Source organism: Anolis sagrei, chromosome 3 (assembly GCF_037176765.1).
Source record: "Anolis sagrei isolate rAnoSag1 chromosome 3, rAnoSag1.mat, whole genome shotgun sequence".
Lineage (NCBI taxonomy): Eukaryota > Metazoa > Chordata > Lepidosauria > Squamata > Dactyloidae > Anolis > Anolis sagrei.
This window is the reverse complement of record NC_090023.1, coordinates 144,358,259-144,380,230: the sequence shown is the minus strand read 5'-3', so window position 1 is coordinate 144,380,230 and position 21,972 is coordinate 144,358,259. Positions and strand designations below refer to the sequence as shown.

Genomic DNA, 21,972 nt, shown 5'->3' with positions numbered 1-21,972 from the left:
ACAATTGACAGATTCTCCTATTTTCAAAAGTAGGTTACCATGAGAAAACTAAAGAGAAACAAAGCCTTAAATAATATCAAACCAAAGAACTTTATATATAAATAAACTGGGATAGATCCATACTTAATAATGGACATAGATGGGACATTAAAACCTATGGGTCAAATTATTCATGGCCTATTGATTTCACTATGTCTAACCTAAACTATGGATCCAATCCATTATCTGTTGAAACAAACCAACAAGCAAAATATGAGGCATTCGGATCAAAAGGCTCCAAAACAGGAAAGAATATGCAAAGGTAAAAATTGAGTTATCCCTACCCATTTAAAAACCATTTTAAATAGGATTTATATTTGGTCTGTATACATCAAGTCCAACATATTTTTCAAAAGATTCCATAAATCCAAAACTACCAGGCTTCCCTTCTATAAAAGAAAGTCAGTGAGCCTGATTGTTACAAGTTACATTATAATAACAGCTGGGAAAGAAGGAAGAAAAATAAGGTAAGATCATGAAAAGCAATGTTAAAATGGTCTGCATAGGTGAGGGAGAATGAAAGAAGTCCTTCCACCATTCACCCTCCTTCCTCCATTCAGAGAAAAAGGAGAAAGTCAGATTAATCACATTATGGCAGTCAAGGAACTGAAAGAAGTCCTTCCATCAAACTTACCCAATTAAGATGTGCATTTCCATACCTTAATCAGTGAACACTTCACAAAATGTTTCACACACTGAGAAAAATACATTAACCCTTCAGAGTGATAATTAACTATTCTTTAGGGTTCCGTTACTTTTTCGCTCGCAAGCTTTCCAACAAAATCCTACAGGCACTGAACATTGTGGCATAAAATCCCTTGTCTATTATTAGCTAAAGAAGTTCTTGTTAACACAAGTTACTGATTCTGTAATGATAAAACTATATTTGTTTGACAATGAATCAATAAGAGCAGTTTACAACATATCACTTTTTCCCCTTTGGCCTGATCTTACCTCTCATCCTCACCATCAACCAGCTGCGATGTCAATGGAAGTACCTTCAAGGGGAAAAGAGAGGATGCCATGCTGCTGCCTCCATCTGAAATGGACGAGGATGTACTTCCTCCGCCTTCACCGCTGATAAGTTGGGGTAAGCCAATCAAGGTGGGTTCTGTAGAGCGCCTGGCCTCTTCAGCACGGGACGCAACTGCATGGGCAAGAGACTGTGCAGAAAACTGGGCAGAGTTCAGTGGTATCTGTGCAGACAAATTTGGAGCTATAGGCAAATTGATGCTAGTTGACATTAACGAAGGCTGGGACACATTTTGAACCAAGTTCCCATTCTGCACACCAGAAGACTGTGCTATGTTCTTTGAAGCAGCCAAACTCATCGGAGCAGGGGACACATTGGCAGCAGGGTGGCCTGGGGCAGGGACAGCACTAACAGAAGGTATCGGGCTCACAGGGGGCAGCTGACCAGCAAGTCCTTGAGCAAGAGATTCTGATGCTTGGAGTAGGGTACTCTGTGGTGCAATCACCAATGGCTGAGCAAGGCTTGATGTGCTGCCTTGCTGCCCTGGATGAATCATCCCTGCTGCAACAGGGGGCACGGCTTGAGAAGGTGGAGGAGCAGTACTTTGTGCCATCACTGGAGGGGTAATTTGGTTTGTAACAGGAGGCGGTGGCTGCTGCACCACAGGAGGTACACTTGCTTGTGGACCAACATTCATCATCTGAGCACTAGCTCCAATGGTCTGCATTGTTGTCTGGGCATGGGCAACAGGCTGAGAGGATGCCACTGCCAAGTGTGCTTGTACTGAAGGCTGCACACTTGGGGCCTGAGCAACAGGGACAGGCGTACCTGTTCCCACCACTGGAGGACCAGTCTGCATAGAAGAAGCTGGGGTTTGCACCATCTGTTGTTGTTGTTGCTGCTGCTGCATGTAATCTGGCACAGATCCTGTAACAGAGTTTTGATTCACTGGCTGAATGTGCCCTGGGGCCATCTGCATGGGCATCTGCTGAGGTGGTGGAGGGTGCTGTGCCTGTCCTTGCCCGTACGGCAACTGGTGTGATTGCGGCACAACTGGAACAGCCTGCACAGGTTGGGATGATTGTTGGGTGTATGGCAGCTGCTGTGCCGGTGCCATAGCAGGCTGCGGATGGCCACCAACGATATTCACAGGAGGAGGAACAGCTGAGGGAGTGGGCTGGACCCCTTGCTGTAGCTGAGAATAATTCACATCCTGAGGATGAAGCTGTGCTTGTGCAAGCTGTGACTGGGAAATGCTCTGGGGCATACTGGGAGCTGGCACAGCTTGAGGGCCAGTGGCGCCAAAATCCACTTGCTGAGAAACAGCCCCTTGAAATGCCTGCTGCTGCTGCACCATCACAGTAGGTGCTCCCATCTCTCCGCTTCCCACGCTTTCCGTATAGTGACTCAACGTGCTTACGTTGCTGCTCACTGAGCTCCCACTGGTACTCTCCCTTTCAGAAGTCCCTTCGAGAGGGTTTTGTTTCAGAGTGTCTACGGCTTTGTTGACTGCAGCTACTCCTTCCGCGAGGGAGACAGGGTTCTCTTTGTCATAGAACTCTGTGCATGTCCACCTGCCTTTCTTGAAAGGCTCTGAACTAGAATCCAGTTTCACCACTCTAAACCTCGAGGTGCTGGCTGCGGGCTGCAGGTGACTAGGTGCTGCTCCGGCAACTGGATTGCTAGAGTTACCGGAGGAAGCACTCGTGCCATTGCTGACCCCACTCAGGACAGCCACGTTCACGCTGCTGCTTGCTCCAGGCAGAGGGGTTCCCCCACCTGTACTTGGGATGTTACTGAGATTCTTATGCATATGACCAGGCACGCCGCTCACCATGCTAGGCCCGCCACTGGCCACACCACCAAATGTGCTGGTAGCAGCAGAAGGAACTCCAGCAGCACGGAAATGAGAGACGGTGGTGGCTGCAGGTGTCCCAGTGGATGATGCAGCAGAAATAGGCACAGACGCCACTGTGGCAGAGGCCCCATCAGTGCTCCCAGCTGCAGAGAGCTTCCGAAAGGATGGGCTGGATGGGGCGACTGGGCCAGCTGCCCCAGAATGCGAGGAGTGGTGATGCCCATGATGGTGGTGGTGATGGTGGTGGTGGAAATGGTGTCCGTGAGGCGGGTGAACGCTCCCGTTCATCGCCATGCCCTGCTGCTGGGGTGCATGAGGCAAGGCCGGAGGGGGGTGCTGCTGCTGCTGGGGGAGGCCCGGCTGGTTGGGGGAGACGGCCCCGGGGCTTTCGGCCTCTTGGAAGTTGTTCAGCGTCTCTTCAGAGGAGCTGCGCTCAGGCTCGCCCAGGTCTGTGGCCCGGGACAGGGAGACGTCGAGGATCTCAGAGGAGGAGAGGTCCTCGGTGTGGGACTCATCCAGGTCGTCGTAGCTCTCGGTGTCCTCGGCGATGCTGTTGTTGGAGCTGAGGCTGGCGGAGATCTGGGCCGGGGTCACGCTGGTGATCTGGAAGCCGCTCTTCTTCTTCATCTGGGCCCCGGCCTGCCCCGCCGGAGGGAGAGGCATCGGCACCGGAGGGGCCCCGGGCTGGGAGGGCAGCGACAGGCTCTGCGGTGGCGGAGGGGGCGGGGGCCCCTGCGGCCCAGCAGGGGAGGCAGAGGAGGATGCGGCGGCGGCAGGCGGTGGCTGGAGGAGCAGCGGGGGCGGGAGGTCTTCTAGGGCCGGCCCCACCACGGCGACGCCGCTGCTGCTACTGCTGCCGCTCCCCCTCCGAGGGAGCATCGCCGGGTGCGCCATCTTCCTCCCCCCACTAGGACTGTCTGCCGCTGAGTCAGGCTGGTGGTGGTGCATTGGACGACAAGGGCTATTTTAAGGAGCTCGCTTCCCCAGAATGGCGGGCGGAGGGAGGGAGGGAGGCGCGCGACACGCCACGCACTACTCCCTCTCCCTCGCGCTCTCTCTCTCTCAGGCGCGCGCGCCCAGGCCCCTGCCGCCTCTCAGGCCCCGGCCATGCACTCCCCTCCCCTCCTCCTCTCCCCGCCTAAGGTTCCCGGTTCAGAGCAGCTGGCTCGCCAAGGGGGGGAGGGAAGGAGAGAAGGAGGGAAAGGGGCGAGGAGCCGCCCCGAAGCAGGGAAAGCCCCCGAGCGGAGCCTCCCGGGAAGGGGAGAGGGGGGAGGAGGAGGGGCCCTGGGCGGAAGGTACCTACGGCAGTCCCGCTGGCGCCTCCCCATCAAGAGCAACTCCTCAGCAGCAGCAAGAGGAGCGCGCGGCGCGGGGCATGACTCCCACCGAGGGCGGGGAGGCACGAGGGGAAGAGAGCCTGGCGCAGCCCCACAGCCGCTCCTGCCTCCTCCCTCTCTCTCTCTCTCTCTCTGCGCCGCCGCCTCCTCCTCTTCCTCTCAGCGAGCCTTCTCTCTCTCTCTCTCTCCCTCCTCTCAGCCCCTTCCTCCCTTCGCTCGCGGTTTCCCTGCTCCAGAGTCAGTCAGAAACGGGGGGAGGGAGGCGGAGGCGGCAAAAAAAAATGGCGCTGGCGGCGCAGGCGCAGCGCGGACGCAGACATAAAGGACTCGTCTGGCGCGAGGCAGGCGGCGGGCGAAGAGCTTCGGCTCCAGCGGCGGAAATGCCCGAGGCGGGTGAGGGTGAGGGAGGGGGCGGGGCCTGGCTCGGGTGCTCGTTCGCCAGCGAGGGGCGGGGGAAGAGGGAGCCTGAGGGCGTTGCCCTTTCCTGAAATGGCGGCGGGGCCACACTCCTCGCCGCTTCTGCCAGGGTCACGCGCCTCCAACGAAGCACCGGGCTGAAGCGTTATGTGTGTCCCCCCCTTCCCCTCCGTATCGCGGAAGGGGCGGGCTTTCTTCCTGCTTTGCCGGACACCGGTTGCCATGTGCGCGACGGAACCGGGAGCTGATTGGAGGAGCGCCTGTCAGTCACAGCGGGGGAGGGGGCCGTGAACAACTCCCATATAAGAGGGCCAGAAGGGGCGGGGCTTAGCGGGTCCTGAACGTCACTCACAGACAGCCGTGAGGCGGCGACGGGGGGAGGGGGAGGGGGAGGGAGGGAGCCCCCCTTCTTCCCCCTGAGGACGGGAAGTGCTGCCGCTTTAGCCTCGCCGGGGAGTGCGTAAGGGCGCCTTTCCCCATCCTGGCCCCTCAGAGATGGCACTGAGGACAGAGCAAGGCTTGTTTGGCGACCAGGGAGACAGCCAGGCCTGCGCGCCTCTTCACTTTCGCCGCCTCCTCCTCCTCTTCGGCCCGCAGGCTGGCGCGTGCGATACATGGCAGGCAGGCAGGCAGGCCATCTTGCTTCTCCCTTCCCTCCTGCTAGTGGCTGGTTCTGAAAATACACCGAAAACTTTCAGAATATTCCAGACACCTTCTCGGCCTTGCTTTGCACAAAAGAGTCTAATGGCCCCTTAAACACACATAGATTAATCCCCAGCTCCTTCAAGGTCAATCCAGTCACTTCAAAGATACCGTCCATCCATCTTGCCCTTGTTCGGCCCCTCTTCCTTTTTCCTTCCATTTTCCCCAGCATCATTGTCTTCTTTAAGCTTTCCTTTCTTCTCATGATGTGGCCAAAGGACTTCATCTTCGCCTCTAATATCCTTCCCTCCAGTTGTAATCAGAGGTGATGCCCTCCCCCCCAAGACTCTGTAAAAGATAGTTCAAAACCAGGGAATTCATAGTTTTGCCAAGGACACAAGGCTGGAATGATCCCATAATCCCCTATCGCTCCTCCTGTTTTTATGAATGGACTTTGGCTACTCAGTGCTTTTCTGAATTTTTATGAACTCTCATGAACTTTTTAGGAACTTTTATGGACTTTTTGCCAACTTTCATGAACTTTAATAGACTTCGGGATGACTGAAATTAATTCCCCTTGGACCCTGCATGCCTTCCCCTTCCCCTATGAATTCTGGGTATGCCCCATTCATTGTATGTATGGCTATGTAAGAAATTATGAAGCAAAGTGACCTTTACATGAACTATGCCAGCAACTCATTGCTCTAGGAATCCAAGGGGAATTCATTACAGTCTATTAAAGTTCATGAAAGTTGGCAAAAAGTCCATAAAAGTTCCTAAAAAGTTCATGAGAGTTCATAAAAATTCAGAAAAGCACTGAGTAGCCATTGCTCTAGGTTTTGGTCAAGTCCTTTCTTTGGGGATTATTGGCTCAGGAAGTTTGGAGATTCCTATTATTATTATTATTATTATTATAACTTTATTTGTACCCCGCTAGCATCCCCCGCAGGACTCGATGCGGCTTACATAGGCCTAGGCCTCAAAACACAATACAACAGTACAATACCTAGTGCAAATTAAAACAGTTAAGCAGAAATAAACAACAGCAATAACAATACATCAAAACATCAAGACAATATAAAACTGGGCCAGGCCAGAAAATGGGTACAAGATTAAAAGTGCTGATGTGGCAGGAGGTATGTAGGATTATAAAGTGTGTGCGGTGTGCAGTAATCTTAGTTCTATAAAGTCCTAGAAGCACTTTGCTTTAGAATTTGCTTTAGGTTGTGTATTGTTATGTTGTGTTTTGAGGCCTAGGCCTATGTAAGCCGCATCGAGTCCTGCGGGAGATGCTAGCGGGGTACAAATAAAGTTATAATAATAATAGGAATCTCCAAACTTCCTGAGCCAATAATCCCCAAAGAAAGGACTTGACCAAAACCCATTTGCATGGACAATACAATACGTAAATGGTTCCCTTTTCTGGAACTCAGAGGGCCCGATGGCCAGGCCATCCAGAACAATGGAGTCTATGGATATACTGAATCACTCAACACAAAGGACATCTCCCCATCTGCAAAGAACCAGGGATTGTCGCTGCCTCCCCTGCTGTGTCAAATCCCAATCTCTGAAACCAATCTCAACTTCATCAGTGAAACCAATATTGCAGGACAATAAGACAGTGGACCTGGCCTCTCGGGTCCAGACAGAAATGTTAATTCAAAGATCGGGACAATAACCCTGGCCAGGCTGGACAGCCTAAAGCTATCGCTTGGCAAACACCAGTCATTTGTTATCCAGTCACCTAGTCATTTCTTCATTTTTCCCTGTTGCCCACCTCCCTTCCACCTCATTGGCTGAGCGGCCAAAGCAGGACCAAGGCCCTCATTGGATCTCCTCCTGGCTCGCTGACGTCACAGCCAATCACAACGAAGCTGGCTTGGGATGGGTGCGGTGAAAATTGAATGGAAAACTATATATTCTGTATTTACCTGCCTAGCAAACATGTCAGCTTGTTTGGCAGATTACTGCAGTCATCATCATTTCCAGCTGGAATAGAAAATAAACTTCGGTGGCTTCTCTTCAATTTAGTGAGATTTATTCTAGAATACTGGCTTCTCTTTCTCACCAGGCTAAACCCGCAATGGCTTGGATCTCACTATCCACAACCATTCTAAATTGCTCGACAACACAGTGAGCAGTCGGGCTTTATTTCTGGGTGTATGGAATGGTTTGATCTTCTACAAAGTCACAATTCTGCACTAGTTCAAGAAAGAGAGGTTACTCTAGTTTTAAGTCACCCATTGGTTCAGGTTGGGAATGTATGGGAAGGGACACCTAGAAGAAGCACCCACATTTGCCTTGTATGACTTTCTTTTTGAATACTACCTCATAGTGTGGTGGAAGCTTCTTCCTTGGAGGCTTTTAAACAGGCTGGGTGGTCATCTCTCAGGAGTGCTTTGATTGTGATTTTCCTGCATGGCAGAAGGTTGAACTATATGGCTGATGTGGTCTCTTTCAACGCTATGATTCTATTTATATTTTCAGAAGCAGTACGATTATAATGTATTTAAAAGACACAAAGTTAAAAACTTCGCATTATGATAGATTTCCTTTAACCAATAGCTGGCCACTTGGTGTTTCTATAAGAAGGTCCTCAATTGTGCATGTGGCAGGACTCAGATTGCATGGTAGTAGGTGGTCTGCTCTTCTCCACACTTGCATATCATGGACTCCACTTTGTAGCCCTATTTCTTAGGCTTGGCTCTGTATCTCATGGTGCCAAGGCGCAGTCTGTCCAGAACCTTCCAAGTCACCCAGTCTTCTGTCTGCCCAGGAGGAAATTTCTCATCCTGTATCACCCACTGGTTGAAGTTCTGAGTTTTATGTCGATCTCAGAAAGCTATTCCTTGATTTAAGGCGTTGGCTTGCTGGCTGATATCTGAACAGGGGATGGTCCAGAGATGTCCATGCTTGGTCCTTTCATTGCTGGCTGCTACTTCCCAGCAGATGTCAAGTGGTGCAATACTGGCTAAACAATATAACTTCTCCAGTGATGTAGGGCGTAGACATCCTGTGATAATGTGGCATGTCTCATTAAGAGCCATATCCACTGTTTTAACGTGATGAGATGTGTTCCACACTGGGCATGCATACTCAGCAGCAGAGTAGGAAAGTGCAACGGCAGATGTCTTCACTGTATCTGGTTGTGATCCCCAGGTTGTGCCAGTCAGCTTTCATATTATATTATTTCTAGCACCCACTTTTTGCTTGATATTCAAGCAGTGCTTCTCATAAGTCAGAGTATGGTCCAGAGCAACTCCCAGGTATTTGGGTGTGCTGCAGTGCTCTAATGGGATTCCTTCCCAGGTTATCCTCAGATCTCGAGGTGCTTGTCTGTTCTTAAGATGAAAGCACACATCTGCATTTTAGATGGATTAGGAATCAGCTGTTTTTTCCCGTAATAGGCAGTAAGAGCACATAGAGCTTTGGAGAGCTTCCGTTCAACCATTTCAAAGCTCCCTGCTTGAGCGGTGGTGGCACGATTGTCAGCATAGATTAAACTCTGTGTCCCTTGTAGCAATGGCTGGTCATTTGTGTAAATGCTGAGCATTGATGGAACAAGCACACTCCCCTGAGGCAGGCCGTTCTTCTGTTTTCACCATCTGCTTCTATGATTCTACAACATCCCCAAATCACAACATGGATTCACCCATTATTGTGGCCACAGTGCTAGCACTTTATTGCATCAGTGTCAACCCAGGTCTGAAGCAGTTTTAGGATCCTATTCACCAGTTTGCCATGAATTACAACATATGGCCAAACATTGGAGGTAAACCTGAAATGCCATGTTTCTTTCTGAGGCAGCCAGAATTAGACAATTCCTTATTTTAGACACAGGCTGAAACATACCAGCACTTTTTATAGTCTTTTACCTGTGTTTTTAGCCAACATGTATTTTAAGCAGTTTTTATTGTTTGCATCCAACTGGATGTTCTTAATCCCATTAACTGTATAACTTGTATGCTACCGTATAATAAGGGTCTTTGGACCATAATAAAAATGTATGTATGGTATTACATGATCAGTAGCACAATCAAAGCATAGTAGTATGCTTTGATTGTGCTTTGCTTGCATGGCCCATGCACTAGATGGCCCACGTGGTCTCTTCCAACTCTATTATTCAATGTCAACCCAAAAGACACCTTTTATTTCATTAGTCAACCCATTTGCCAAATTATCATTTATTTTACAAAACAAGAGTTTAGCTCAGGCCTGCACAAGATGCTCTCTCCAACCCCAAGAGGCTTAGCCTATCTAATGTTGGCCTTTTCCTACTTACAAGTTGTCCCCCTTGAAATAAAGAGGATGCCCTTCCCCAGCCCTTGGGAAAAATGCATAATACAAAGATAAAAGAGACCAGGTGACTTTCTTTTCCACTGTGATATGGTCAACTGCCAAAGTTTGTCTACTTAACCTGGGGTGAATTGCAAAATAGATGAAGAGCATGTTTAAATTATCATGCAGCTTTTACTGCTTGGCCCATGCATGCTTAAGGTCAGCTGCCTTGTTCGTCATGGAGGGAACTGTCAATGGTGTATCTTTTTTTTTTGTCTCTGTTTAGTAATTAAAACCACAGCAATTAGGCCTCACAGTGTGCCACAACCTTGTGTGTATTGATCGATTTGCTTTCAACCAAATGTGTATGAAACTAGGATGCCCAAGACCAGGATTGAGAGAAGTACAGAAGAGTTGGCAAAGATCCTTTTGATCATTCATAAGCAGCTCAAATGCTCTGCCATTTAAAAAGCCAACAATCTTTGTTACGTTTGCTACATTTTCTTTGTTACTTTACTTTGCTAGGGCATAAGAATAGTCAACAGTAGCAAAGGTCACTGTATAAGAGCAATGCAAATACTGCATGCTGTTAGTGAAAGGTTTCCTGGAGACAAAGTGCTAGGCTACTAACCGTTTTTTAACTCATGGTTAGTCATACATATACATTAGTGACAGAAGCAGCCCCTTTACATGGGTTTGAAGCCCCTTGGCCTTGGCCCGGTGCTCTCTTTCTTTCCTCAGAGTTTTGTGTTCTCCCCTCTCCCCATCTTTCTCTCCTTGGACCCCAGTACACAAGAAGATGCCTAGAGGCATTGGACAGAAAGGCCTTCCTCTTAGTCTGGCTTTCCAGAGGTTAGAGAAGGTCAGGCATCTAGTAGTTCCAGATGGTACTGTGGGCTATACACATAAGTAAAATTAAACAGTATTTTTTTTAAAAAAAACAACCATATAAATCCTTGGATGCACTCCCACAGGGCCACCTTAATGATGATAATAATAATAATAATAATAATAATAATAATAATAATAATAATCTTTATTTAATACCCCACCACCATCTCCCCAATGGGGACTCGGGGTGGCTTACATGAGGTCAAGTCCAACAGCATATTACAATAAAATAAAACCAAAACACAATAAAATACATACAACATATGAGTACAAAAAACAATAAAACAAAATCATAAAAAATAAAATAATGAGTGGGCCGCATGTGCAAGATAAAATACTAAAAATCGGGATGAGATAGGGATGGAGCAGATCCTTAACATCCACGTCAAGTTTCACAGTTCAGGAGCTGTGTCGGACAGCCCATTCATCCTTTTGCTGACACGGCACAGCAATATTTGTGTCAACAATATGTATGCAACATGGCTTAATTGCTCCTTTGTTTAACGTGGGTACTTAAAACGGAATTCAACTTGAATAGACAATTGCTATGGCTCTCCTGTTTCTATGAAATATAAATTGCTTGACAACAGAGTACTGCATTTTTTAAATGGAAAAATTTAGAATATTATGTTGAAACCACATTAGATATAAATACACGTATTTTCTGTAGAATGTCAAGAATTGCGTTAATTTTCTGTCCCTAAAATGCTTTCCAACTCTGATTGCTAAAAGGAAATCAGAGTTGGAAAATATTTTGGGGAAAGAAAATAAAGGATTGATTAACAGGTTATGAAAATATATTCTAGAGTATGGCCTGGAAGACAATCAAGTAAAATGGTAATGATTTCCTGATCCAGAGACTTAGGGGAAAATCTAGGTTTAAATAATTGGGAATACTTATGGAAATCCCAAAGAGGGAGATGCTAGAGATTCAAAACACAAAAAGTCACCTTCTTCCATGTTTGGTGGACCTGTATGGTGGTAAAAAGGTTTTGGAAAAAGTTGACTAAAGGAACCAACAAAATTATTACAAAGAAGACGATGAAAAACCCAGAAATGTGCTTCTTGGGTTTGTTTTAGGAGAGAGTTGGCAAAGATGATGTAGAAATTTGCCAATATAGTTATGTGGCAGCAACAATCATTATAGCAAAATCTTGGAACGGGGGGAAAGAAGAATTGGAGAATAAAATTAGTCAAGTATATGCAAATGTGTTGTCGAAACCTTTCATGGCCGGAATCACTGGGTTGCTGTGAGTTTTCCAGGCTGTATGGCCATATTCCAGAAGCATTCTCTCCTATTGTTTCACCAATATCTATGGTAGGCATCCTCAACAATTGTGAAGTATGTTGGAAACTAATCAAGGGAAGTTTATATATCTGTTTATCCAAATGGCTAAAATCGCCAATGGCATAAGGGAAGGAAACAAATAAGAATTCACTAGAAAATGGAGACTAGCCTTTGGGTACCATATTTCCTGGCATATAAGACTACTTTTTAACCCAAGAAAATCTTCACAAAAGTCAGGGGTCATCTTAAACGCAGGAGTCATCTTATACGCCGGGAGTCGTCTTATAGAGCGGGTGCTGAAACTTCCAGTCCAGATTGGAGAATCTGTGGTTGATCTGTGGTTGCTGAATATTGCAGGGGGAGCTCAAAAATGGCTGCGTCCCTGCCGTATGCAGCGACTGCATGAAAGCATTAAGGGCAACGCTGTACAAGTATGGTAGAAGAAAATACTTATGGATTTGTGGACTTAATGTGGTCCCAAAGGTGAGGTGAAGAGGCGTCTCACCAGGAAGGTGTAAGTGAAGAACAGAGCAAGCTGCAGGTGTCCGAGGCGCCCGAGGTATGGAAAAAAGAGATAGAGTGGCTCTGGGCCCAGAAAAACACATCTCTTTTACCTGCCTAGCCCTCCCTTGTATCCTATTACCGTACCTCCTCCTCTGCCTCTCAGATCTCACTCCTGAAGACTGCAGTGAAGCAGTGCAGGTACGCATGTGCGAAATCTGAGAAGCAGAGAAGGAGGTACAGTAATAGGAAAATTACCATATTGAAATCAAATCTGATGCTTTTTAAATTTTTATTTGGTGTGCATTGGAAGAGGGGTAGTCTTATATGGTGAGTATATCCCAAACTCTATATTTTAAATGAAAACGTTGGGGTCGTCTTATATGCCAGGAAATACGGTATTTAAAAAATAAGACAAAAATAGCCAAATGGATTTATTTGTGTAATGGTAAGAACATATTTTTGTTAGATAGTAGTTCCATATGGCATGGTGTTGAAAGTCATGGGTGGTGGTTCACAGGTAGGAATGGGGAGGTAGTGGGATAGGGGAAATAATATTTGTATTTTGATTGTTCAGTCTCAAAGATTATATGGTGCTTTCCCCCCTCATATATCACAATAAAATGTATATAAAAAGAATTGCATTAATTTGTTTTATTGCAATACATGGAAATGATATCCTTTCCCTGAGAAAGGGATGACACAGACAGGCAAATAAAAAATGAGTTTTTAGGAAGAAATGCTTCCCAAGTTATGGGTATAAAGATGGGCATTTGTTCCTTTTGTATGGATGGATGAATTCCAGAGAAAATGGAATGAGTGTAAAAGTCTAAGGGTAAATCTAAACTGTGGAATTAATGCAGTTTGGACCCACTTTAACTGGCATGGCTCAATGCTATGGACTCGTGGTGGTGGTCATTTTGCAAGGGCTTTAGCCTCCTCAGCCAAAGAGTGCTGGTGCTTCACCAAACTACAAATCTCAGGATTCCAAAGCATTGAGCCTCAACAGTTAAAGTAGTGTCAGACTGCACGAATTTGACAGTGTAGACTCAGACTTTTACACCCAATTCAGCATTCTTCACTCATATCAGGAAATGAGCATACTGTACTGTGACAAAAAAAGGCTTAGGTTTGATCTCTAATGCTGTAGCTACACCTGAATTCTTAAAAGTAAGCCCCATTCCATGCAACTCCCTTGGACTATATAGTACATTTCCAATTAAACCTGCTTAGCACTACAATATACTGCAGAAGAACATTGTTGCCACCATTGATTTTACTCATCGCTTCCTTTTCTCAGCTAAAATGGCACAGAGATTCATTCATGTTATGACTCAGCCTATTTCCAAAGCTCTCTGTTAACATTCAGGTATATGCATAGGTCCACATAAATGCATATGTCAGTTATTTGCATTTATGCTTTAAAAATACCTTTATAATAAACAGGAAAATGTGTAATTTTTAAGTTTGGGTCTGTAAGCACACCCCACGATCCCACTTGATTTGTGTATTTTGACAGTGAGCAGAGAACACTATCTGCTGATATTGCCTTGTAGCTGCCCATTCCTATATTTTGCAAAAACATATAGGGAAACTCTATTTTGTAAGCTGTCAAGCGCTCCTCAAAGCAGGATAGGCTTTTGCTTCCTGTAGAGAAGTCTCGTAATCCCAGCCTACTTTCCAAAACCAGAGCATGATGAAATTTAGGATTTAGTAGCTGTGGCTCATATATAGTTTTGTTTCCACAGAGACTGATTTGATGAGAATTACTCTTGAAATGTTTGGAAGTGATCATGGACCCAAGGGCTTAGCAATCACAATTAGACCAAGGGACCACCCTGTAGTTGCCTGGCACCAAAACCAAAGCACATATTAACACTCAGGTGGACCGGCCAAGTGAAGAGTGACTCTCTCAGCTGTTTATCTGCACTGTCAAACACTCACTTGTGAAATGTTCCCAACAAAGCTGTTGGATGGCACACTGTTGAGTGTCCCTCCATAAAAAAAGCAGGTTAAAGCAATACACAGTTTCCCATGTGCATAGGAAAATAAGAGCACTAGCCAACACACATTTTGGAATCAGCAGGTCAAATATATCCGGAAACAGATCTAACATTTAAGGCACCAAAATGTGTGTATCACTAGCCAACACACATTTTGGTGCCTTAAATGTTAGATCTGTTTCCGGATATATTTGACTTGCTGATTCCAGAAACAGCACCAGTTTTCCACTATCATCTCTAATTTTTGGAACACAAAACATATGCCATATACCAGCTGCCATCTCTTCACCCATATAAAACCGTGATAACCATATCTAAGAAAGTAGAGTTGTTATGGTTTATCTAATGCAATTTTCTGAATCAGTGGCCCAAATAACTGCAGCAACAGACCTAAAACTGGGACACTAAGATTATTTTTGATGTTGTTGGGCTGTGTAATCAGAGTGTCACCAAGCCAAGTCTGTTCAAAAAGGAGCATTTCTTTCTCAAGTCAAGTGTGCCCTTGCTTCCATTGAATCCATCTCCAGAAGGGCATGTTAATCTATACATAACTGAATATAGTCTTCACAAGGAGCCCCCGATGGTGCAGTGGGTAAACCCTTGTACCAGCAAGACTGAAGATCAACAGATCACAGGTTCAAATCCGGGGAGAGTGTGGATGAGCTCCCTCTGTCAGCTCCAGCTCCCCATGCAGGGACATGAGAGAAGCCTCCTACAAGGATCCTCCTACAAGGATGGTAAAATATCTGGTGTCCCCTCACAACATCCTTGGAGATGGCCAATTCTCTCACACCAGAAGCGACTTGCAGTTTCTTAAGTCGCTTCTGACACACCCAAAAAATAGTCTTCACATAATATAGATTAGACAAGGATATTCAAAACTCTGAAAATATGTGACCCTCCTCAGCTTCATGCTAGACACAATTTTCTTGGGTTGTTCAAGACTGGGATTTTAACCAGACTTTAGCATAGACCTGTCCTAGTAAGTCACCCAGGATGATCTGTTTCCTGCAAAACTAAATAATTGTTCAACATCACATGAGTAGGCCAACAACAAACCATGATCTTGCCTATTTTTCTCACCCTTTCTTCATGTGCTAAGACTTACTCCAGACGTTGAGGAATTCTGGATGTTCTTAGGGGACCACAGTGCTTGCTCCCACATGGACTCTGGAAATGTTACAGATGTCAACCCGTCTTTCCCTTGTGCATTTCACACACATGGCAGTGTTGTCAAAAGCCATAAATCTGTTAATTCCTTGGGCACAGCCTCTCCTGCCACCAGACAAACTTGGTTGTGGCTTGAAGAAATCAGTCATCAGCCTCTTCTCCAGAAAATGGAAAGGCAGAGAGTGGTAGGAAAATTGCTGGTCCCGCTGTCAGGAAGCAAGCAAACTCTACAGAGCTTCTTAGGACATGCAGGAGCCCCTGGTGGCGCAGTGGGTTAAACCCTTGTGCTGGCAGGACTGAAGACCGACAGGTCGCAGGTTCGAATCCGGGGAGAGCGCGGATGAGCTCCCTTTATCAGCTCCAGCTCCTCATGTGGGGGCATGAGAGAAGCCTCCCACAAGGATGACATCAAAACATCCAGGCATCCCCCGGGCAACATCCTTGCAGACAGCCAATTCTCTCACACCACAAGCAACTTGCAGTTTCTCAAGTCACTCCTGACATAACAAAAAAAAGGACATGCATTTGCTTAAAATATAAACATAAGTAACCTTATGAAAGGTGACAAATAACAAAAACAAATGGTACAGTATCCTAGATAGTATGTCTGGTATGGTCACAGGAAGAGGACTGGAAATCTGTGCTTGCTTGTTCGAACTAACCAGTTTGGCTGTTGCTGTTGTCTGCTTTCAAGTTGTTTCAAACGCCTGATGACCTTGTCACATAGTTTTGTTGGCAAGAATTGTTCAGAAGGCCTTTGTTTTCCTCTGAGGCTGAATATGACTTGCAAAAGTCACCCAGTGGATTCCCAAGGCTATGTGGGAATTTGAATCCTGTTTTCCACATTCGAAGTCCAACATTCAAATTGCTACATCACACTGGCTCTCAAAACTAGCTTCATGTTGCATCTGAAATAGTACTTCAATTGATTTAAACTCTATTTTATGAAACAAGCCAGGATCACAAAGCACAATTTTATCCTGACTTAGTTAAATGATGTGCCTTCTCTGTCTACCCTAGTCTGATATGATTGGAAACAAGAGATTGTTTTTCATTGTCTGCATACTATTTGCTGTGCACTGTTAGAAATTATTTTGTAGTATGTGATCTCTAATTTTTGCTAGAATACAGAAATTCTGGAATTAAGTTATAAAGTGAGAGTCACTGCTATACAACCGACATTTTTTCATTTTCAGGTTGGTTCAACTCACAAGGCCAAGTTCTATTGGAATTTCACAAAACTATTTCTTCCTTTTTGTCCTTCAAGACTGAGCAGTTACAGTGTTTACATTACAAGAACCAGGTAGCTTACTCAAGAGTATCTCCATTATCAGTCAATTAAGTCGTTGGCTTACCTGAAAAAAGGTACATATAACACAGTAATAGAATAATAGCTTTGCAAAAGTGAAAAACTTAGTTAAAGAACAACACTCAAAAACAGGAGAATTCCAGACAAGAAACAATCAGGGCCAGCTAATCACCTCCAAACAAAGGATTTCACCAAGCAGTAAGAAGCCAGACCTTGAAAACTCATAGACCATTAAATGCTAATCAAGGTGGTTAATTGCTACATTCACACCTACCTCCAACAGGCAACCTGGATATTCCACAGGTTCAAATCTGGGGAGCTGTGTGAGCTCCCTCTGTCAGCCCCAGCTTCTGCCAACCTAGCAGTTCAAAAACATGTAGATCAATAGGTACCGCTCTGGTGGGAACGTAATGGTGCTCCATGCAGTCATGCTGGCCACATGATCTTGGAGGTGTCTAAGGACAATGCCAGCTCTTCGGTTTAGAAATGGAGATGAGCACCAACCCCCAGAGTCGGACACGACTGAACTTAATGTCAGGGGAAAACCTTTACCTTTACCTTTTATATAAACCTCACTTCCCTAGTTTCCAACAGACCTCACAACCTCTGAGGATGCCTGCCATAGATGCAGATGAAATGTCAGGAGAAAATGCTTCTGGAACATGGCCAGACAGCCCGGAAAACACACAGCAGCCCAAAGACTTAGTTCATTATTTATCACATTACCCCATTATACAGTGACCCTAGACTAATTTCCCGAGAGATCTTATGAGTTAAAGAGGTGGCAGATCACATTAAATCTCTTGCGATCAAGTTTGCCACCTTTCCAGCCCAAGAGCTGCTGAACATTGCTGAAGACATCAATACTCGACTGCAATGTAGTCTTAGTTGTTATTGGCAATGCTGGCATGTAGTGATGTATTTTTTAATTCTTTTATATTGTTCTTTTACTTCCTGTCTTTCAAGTGATCCCTTTGTCATACACAAGTGTGTTCTGCTGCCATCCATTTGTTTCAACTAGCATATTGTATTAGCAGAGTGTTTTGTAATGGAAATTCTGTCACCGAAAAATAAAAATTATTATCACCCACTCCAGTGGGATGGATTGTATTATGTGCTTTTGAGGTTAGCTGTCTCAGCAGCTGATGCTGCCAGACACCCAACGCATATCTGGAAACAAGAAAAGATCCATACTGCTAAATCTGGACATTTCTTCCTATCCATAAAATCGGGAGACCTTCAGAAAGATGTGGAAAGTAATGTAAGTGAAGCCCAAAGAAGAAAAGAAATATACCTTTAAAAAATTGCAAAACAATCTTCTTATCTAGTTTATGATTGCTTTGGCCTAAAATGAATGGCTACTCCTTCTTCAGCAGACACACGTAATCATTGAATGGAAGAATCAAGTTCATCTTGGAAAGTCTTCAAAGAGAGGCTGAACAGCCATTTTCTGGGAGTACTTTAGTTGTGCATTGTAGCCTATCGGGGCTTTGGATTAGATCAGTATTTTCTAAAATTTGGTCTTCTGGGTGTTTTGGACTTCAGCTCCCAGAATTCTTGACCACTGGCCAAGTTGGCTAGGGCCTCTGGGGGTTGAAATCCAAAATAGCTGGAGGACCAAACATTTGGAAAGGATTGAGAAGATCATCTGATGATGTCAAGGATGCCATAGGTTTTGACAGTATTGCAGTTATTCTTCAACGTAGTGCACCTATTAATTTTAGTTACCCGGCAAAACTGCAGAGGTAATGGAAATATCACCTCAAACATAAAATAATTGTTCTAAATTTGATTTTGAAATGCATTTATTTGAAATAAAATATGGAATTAGACTTTTGGATCAGGATCTGGACGATCCAGATTCAAGCTCCCTTAAAGCCACTGAAGTCATGAGCAATCTTTGGCCGTTCACCATTCTTCAGCTTGCACTATCTCTCAGGGTAGTGCAAGCTGAAGTGTCAGAAAGACAGCACACTATCTTGAGTCCACTGCAGGATAGCTGGAGCATACAATTTTAAAAAAATGTAAATCGTTTTATCCAAAATATTTTTATCCCACAATGCAACATAAAGTGGATTTAAGTGCGTTAATAATCACAAATACAGCCCAGTCTTAAGGCCTTCCCCTGGTGGCGCAGCAAGTTAAACTGCTGAGCTGCTGAACTTGCTGACTGAAAGGTTGATGGTTTGAATCCAGGGAGTGGGGTGAACTCCTGTTGTTAGGCCCAGCTTCTGCCAACCTAGTAGTTTGAAAATATGCAAGTGTGAGTAGATCAACGGCACTCCGTGCAGTCATGCCAGTCACATGATCTTGGAGGTGTCTATGGACAATGCCAGTTCTTCAGCTTAGAAATGGAGATGAACACCAACCCACAGAGTTAGACATGACTGGACTTAATGTCAGGGAAAAATCTTTACCTTTACCTTTTTACAGCCCAGTCTGTCTAAATGGGAATGAAAATACTCCAGTGTTAGAAATCATACACATATGTGCTTAATTAATTCCACATTTGGTATAAAATACAAATGACTGTTGGAATCCATTTTATTCCATAATTAGAGCATAATTGCTTGGTTAAGTCAGTAAGTTATGAGGGAAACTTGGAAGGAGGCAATAATCTTTGCAAAATTGTACACACTGGACTCAGCACACAGACTCCTTATCTGTCCAACTAAACTATTGTACTATAACCATGAAAGCAGAGTAAGAGAACAGTAGGATGAATGAGAAATAGGATTTTAAAAAACTCACGGAGCTGACAACAAAGGGAACAAGGGCTCGGCGAATAAAATAATGGCCAGCAATTTCCAGCTTCACTTGTACATACGTCTTCATGGGAATTTAACATAAGCATAATGGGCAGTTGGCCTTCAAATAAAAACTCAATAGGATACAATTTTTTAGCTTCCCAACAACTAAATTCATACTAGCTTGGCAAAAAAACAACACCCATGCTGTATGAAGGACGTTTTGGGGTATTTTGAGACACAGCTTTTTCATTCCTGTGAGAGCTATTCAGCAGTGGAACTCTCTGCTCCAGTGTGTGGTGGAGGCTCCTTCTTTGGAGGCTTTTAAACAGAGGCTGGGTGGGCATTTGTCGGGGGTGCTTTGGATGTGATTTTCCTGCTTCTTGGCATGGAGTTGGACTGGATGGCCCATGAGGCCTCTTCCAACTCTGGGATTCTATGATTCAGGAGGGGCCACGCATTTTGCATCATTTGTAAAGTATGTTTCCCTTTTACAATAGAAGATGGGACATAAATAAAACTATGCACATAGGGTATATGATGTGCAGAATTTGAAAAACGTATTCTTACTTTTTGGATTTGATTATGCAATGCGTTGAAGGTTGGTTCTATTTGATTTTCAGAGGGCCTCTGCTCTTCAGTATGTTTAAAAAACCCGACTGCATACTCACTTCACAGATGTGACCAGCAGCATAACAGCTATGTAAAAAAACTATGCGGCCATGCCCCCCTGAGTGGCAAAAGTACCATTCACATACGCAATTGCCCATTCCATTCCAGCAAGTTCCTTTGTCCTTTCCAGTGTATTGCGAAAGCTGGCGGTGGAGCTGGGGGCCTGCCATGGGGAGCAAGCAGCCTCTTCAAGGGGCTACGAGATGTCATGGTCTGCCTTAACTGAAATGAAAATCAGATGTCAAGGTCAAGCCAGGTCAAATAGACAATGAGTCATGGCAATTACAGGCCGCTTCCATGTATTATTAAAAATCCAATTTGAAGCCCCTGTCTTTTAAAAGCCAAAGTGACAATTTATGAAGAAAATACTTTACCAGGTGCCAAACTATTACAAGTGTTGGATATAAACCAAAGAACAAGGCAGGCAGGGGATATCTGCGATACCAAAACGTACAATCCGAGCAGTTAAACAATACGGCTTGTCTCCGACACAAAAATTCTCCCTTAACTTTCTTAACATGAGCACATCTACACTGTAGAAGGAACGTAGTTTGACACCATTTTAACTGCCATGACTCAATGCAATGGAACCACGGGAGCTGTAGTTTTACAAGGTCTTCAGCCTTCTCTGCCAAAGAGTTCTGGTGCCTCACCAAACTACAACTTCCATTGCATGATTCCAGAGCAAGGAACTATGGCAATCAAAGTGGTCTCAAACTGCATTATTCAACATGTAAATGCGGCAATGCTTTGGACCAAACAGACATTGGAATAGATCAACTGAACCCAGTCTCTGGTTGCTTCTGGATCAAGAGAATCAGCCGTCTACGAAGACGTTGCCCAGGGGACGCACGTATGTCTTGCAATCCTGCAAGGAGATGCAGAGCCAATCTTAAGAAATGGGGCTACAAAGTTGAATCCACGACATGCGAGTGTGGAGAAGAGCAAACCACTGACCACCTGCTGCAATGCAACCTGAGCCCTGCCACATGCACGATGGAGGACTTTCTTGCGGCTACACAAGAGGCACTCCAAGTGGCCAGATACTGGTAAAAGGACATTTAATCAGCTACCAAGTTTGCAAAATTTGTGGGGTTTTTAAAATCTGTTTGCTTATTTTGTTCTGTTAGAAATGTAATACAATGTTCTGGTTGCGGATGACACGATAAATAAATAAATAACTGAACCCAGTGGTGTAACTGGGAAAAAGGTTTTCTCCATTCTAAACCATGTTCCTAAACTACCAACATAGTTTAGTGGCTTGGGAGTTGGATTTTGGGCACATCACACTCTATTTGGGAAACTTCCAATGAAGAAATCTTGCCAAGAAAACTCAATGAGAGTCACCATAAACCAGTCACCTTGAAAGGATAAAACAACCAACATCTCACACTATTGTCTTATATTGTCTTGGGCTGATGGGAGTTGCTGCTTGGCAGCATTTGTACGACTATTTTGTCAGAAATATTAAAAATTAACTAGGTATTTTTAAGTACAAAAATGTGAATTATTTATTTATTTATTTATTTGGTACACTTGTATACCGCTAATATCTCAGCCTATACGGCGACTCATTGCGGTTTACAGCATATTTAAAACTACAATATTCCAATTTAAAATATAAAATTAAAATATAAAATACATACATATACATACATAGTATTGGGCCACCAATACAGACCAGAACATCTCATAATTAAAGTCACAATCCAATTCGTTGTCCGAGATTGCTAATCCATGATCAAAACATCATCACGTCGGGTTAGCCGAAAACTTGCTGGAACATCCAAGTTTTCAGTTTTTTCCGAAATGCCATTAGCGAGGTGGCTGATCTTATTTCAGTAGGG

General features: G+C 44.8%; 1 protein-coding gene across 4 annotated transcripts in view; it reads right to left on the bottom strand.

Moving 5' to 3' along the window:
* TSC22D1 (TSC22 domain family member 1) overlaps positions 1 to 4,750 on the bottom strand; it is a 76,691-nt gene extending 71,941 nt beyond the window's left edge. For 3 of the 4 annotated variants that reach the window (XR_009631061.2, XR_009631063.2, XR_009631062.2), the window contains exon 1: positions 994 to 4,750. Coding sequence is in view for 1 of the 4 variants with exons in the window: in XM_060769250.2 (XP_060625233.2) it covers positions 994 to 3,818 (2,825 nt within the window). In the remaining 3 variants the exon portion in view is untranslated. The remainder of the gene's footprint in view (positions 1 to 993) is intronic. The other variant, XM_060769250.2, reaches the window with a different exon arrangement.
* Between the last annotated feature and the right edge of the window lie 17,222 nt (positions 4,751 to 21,972).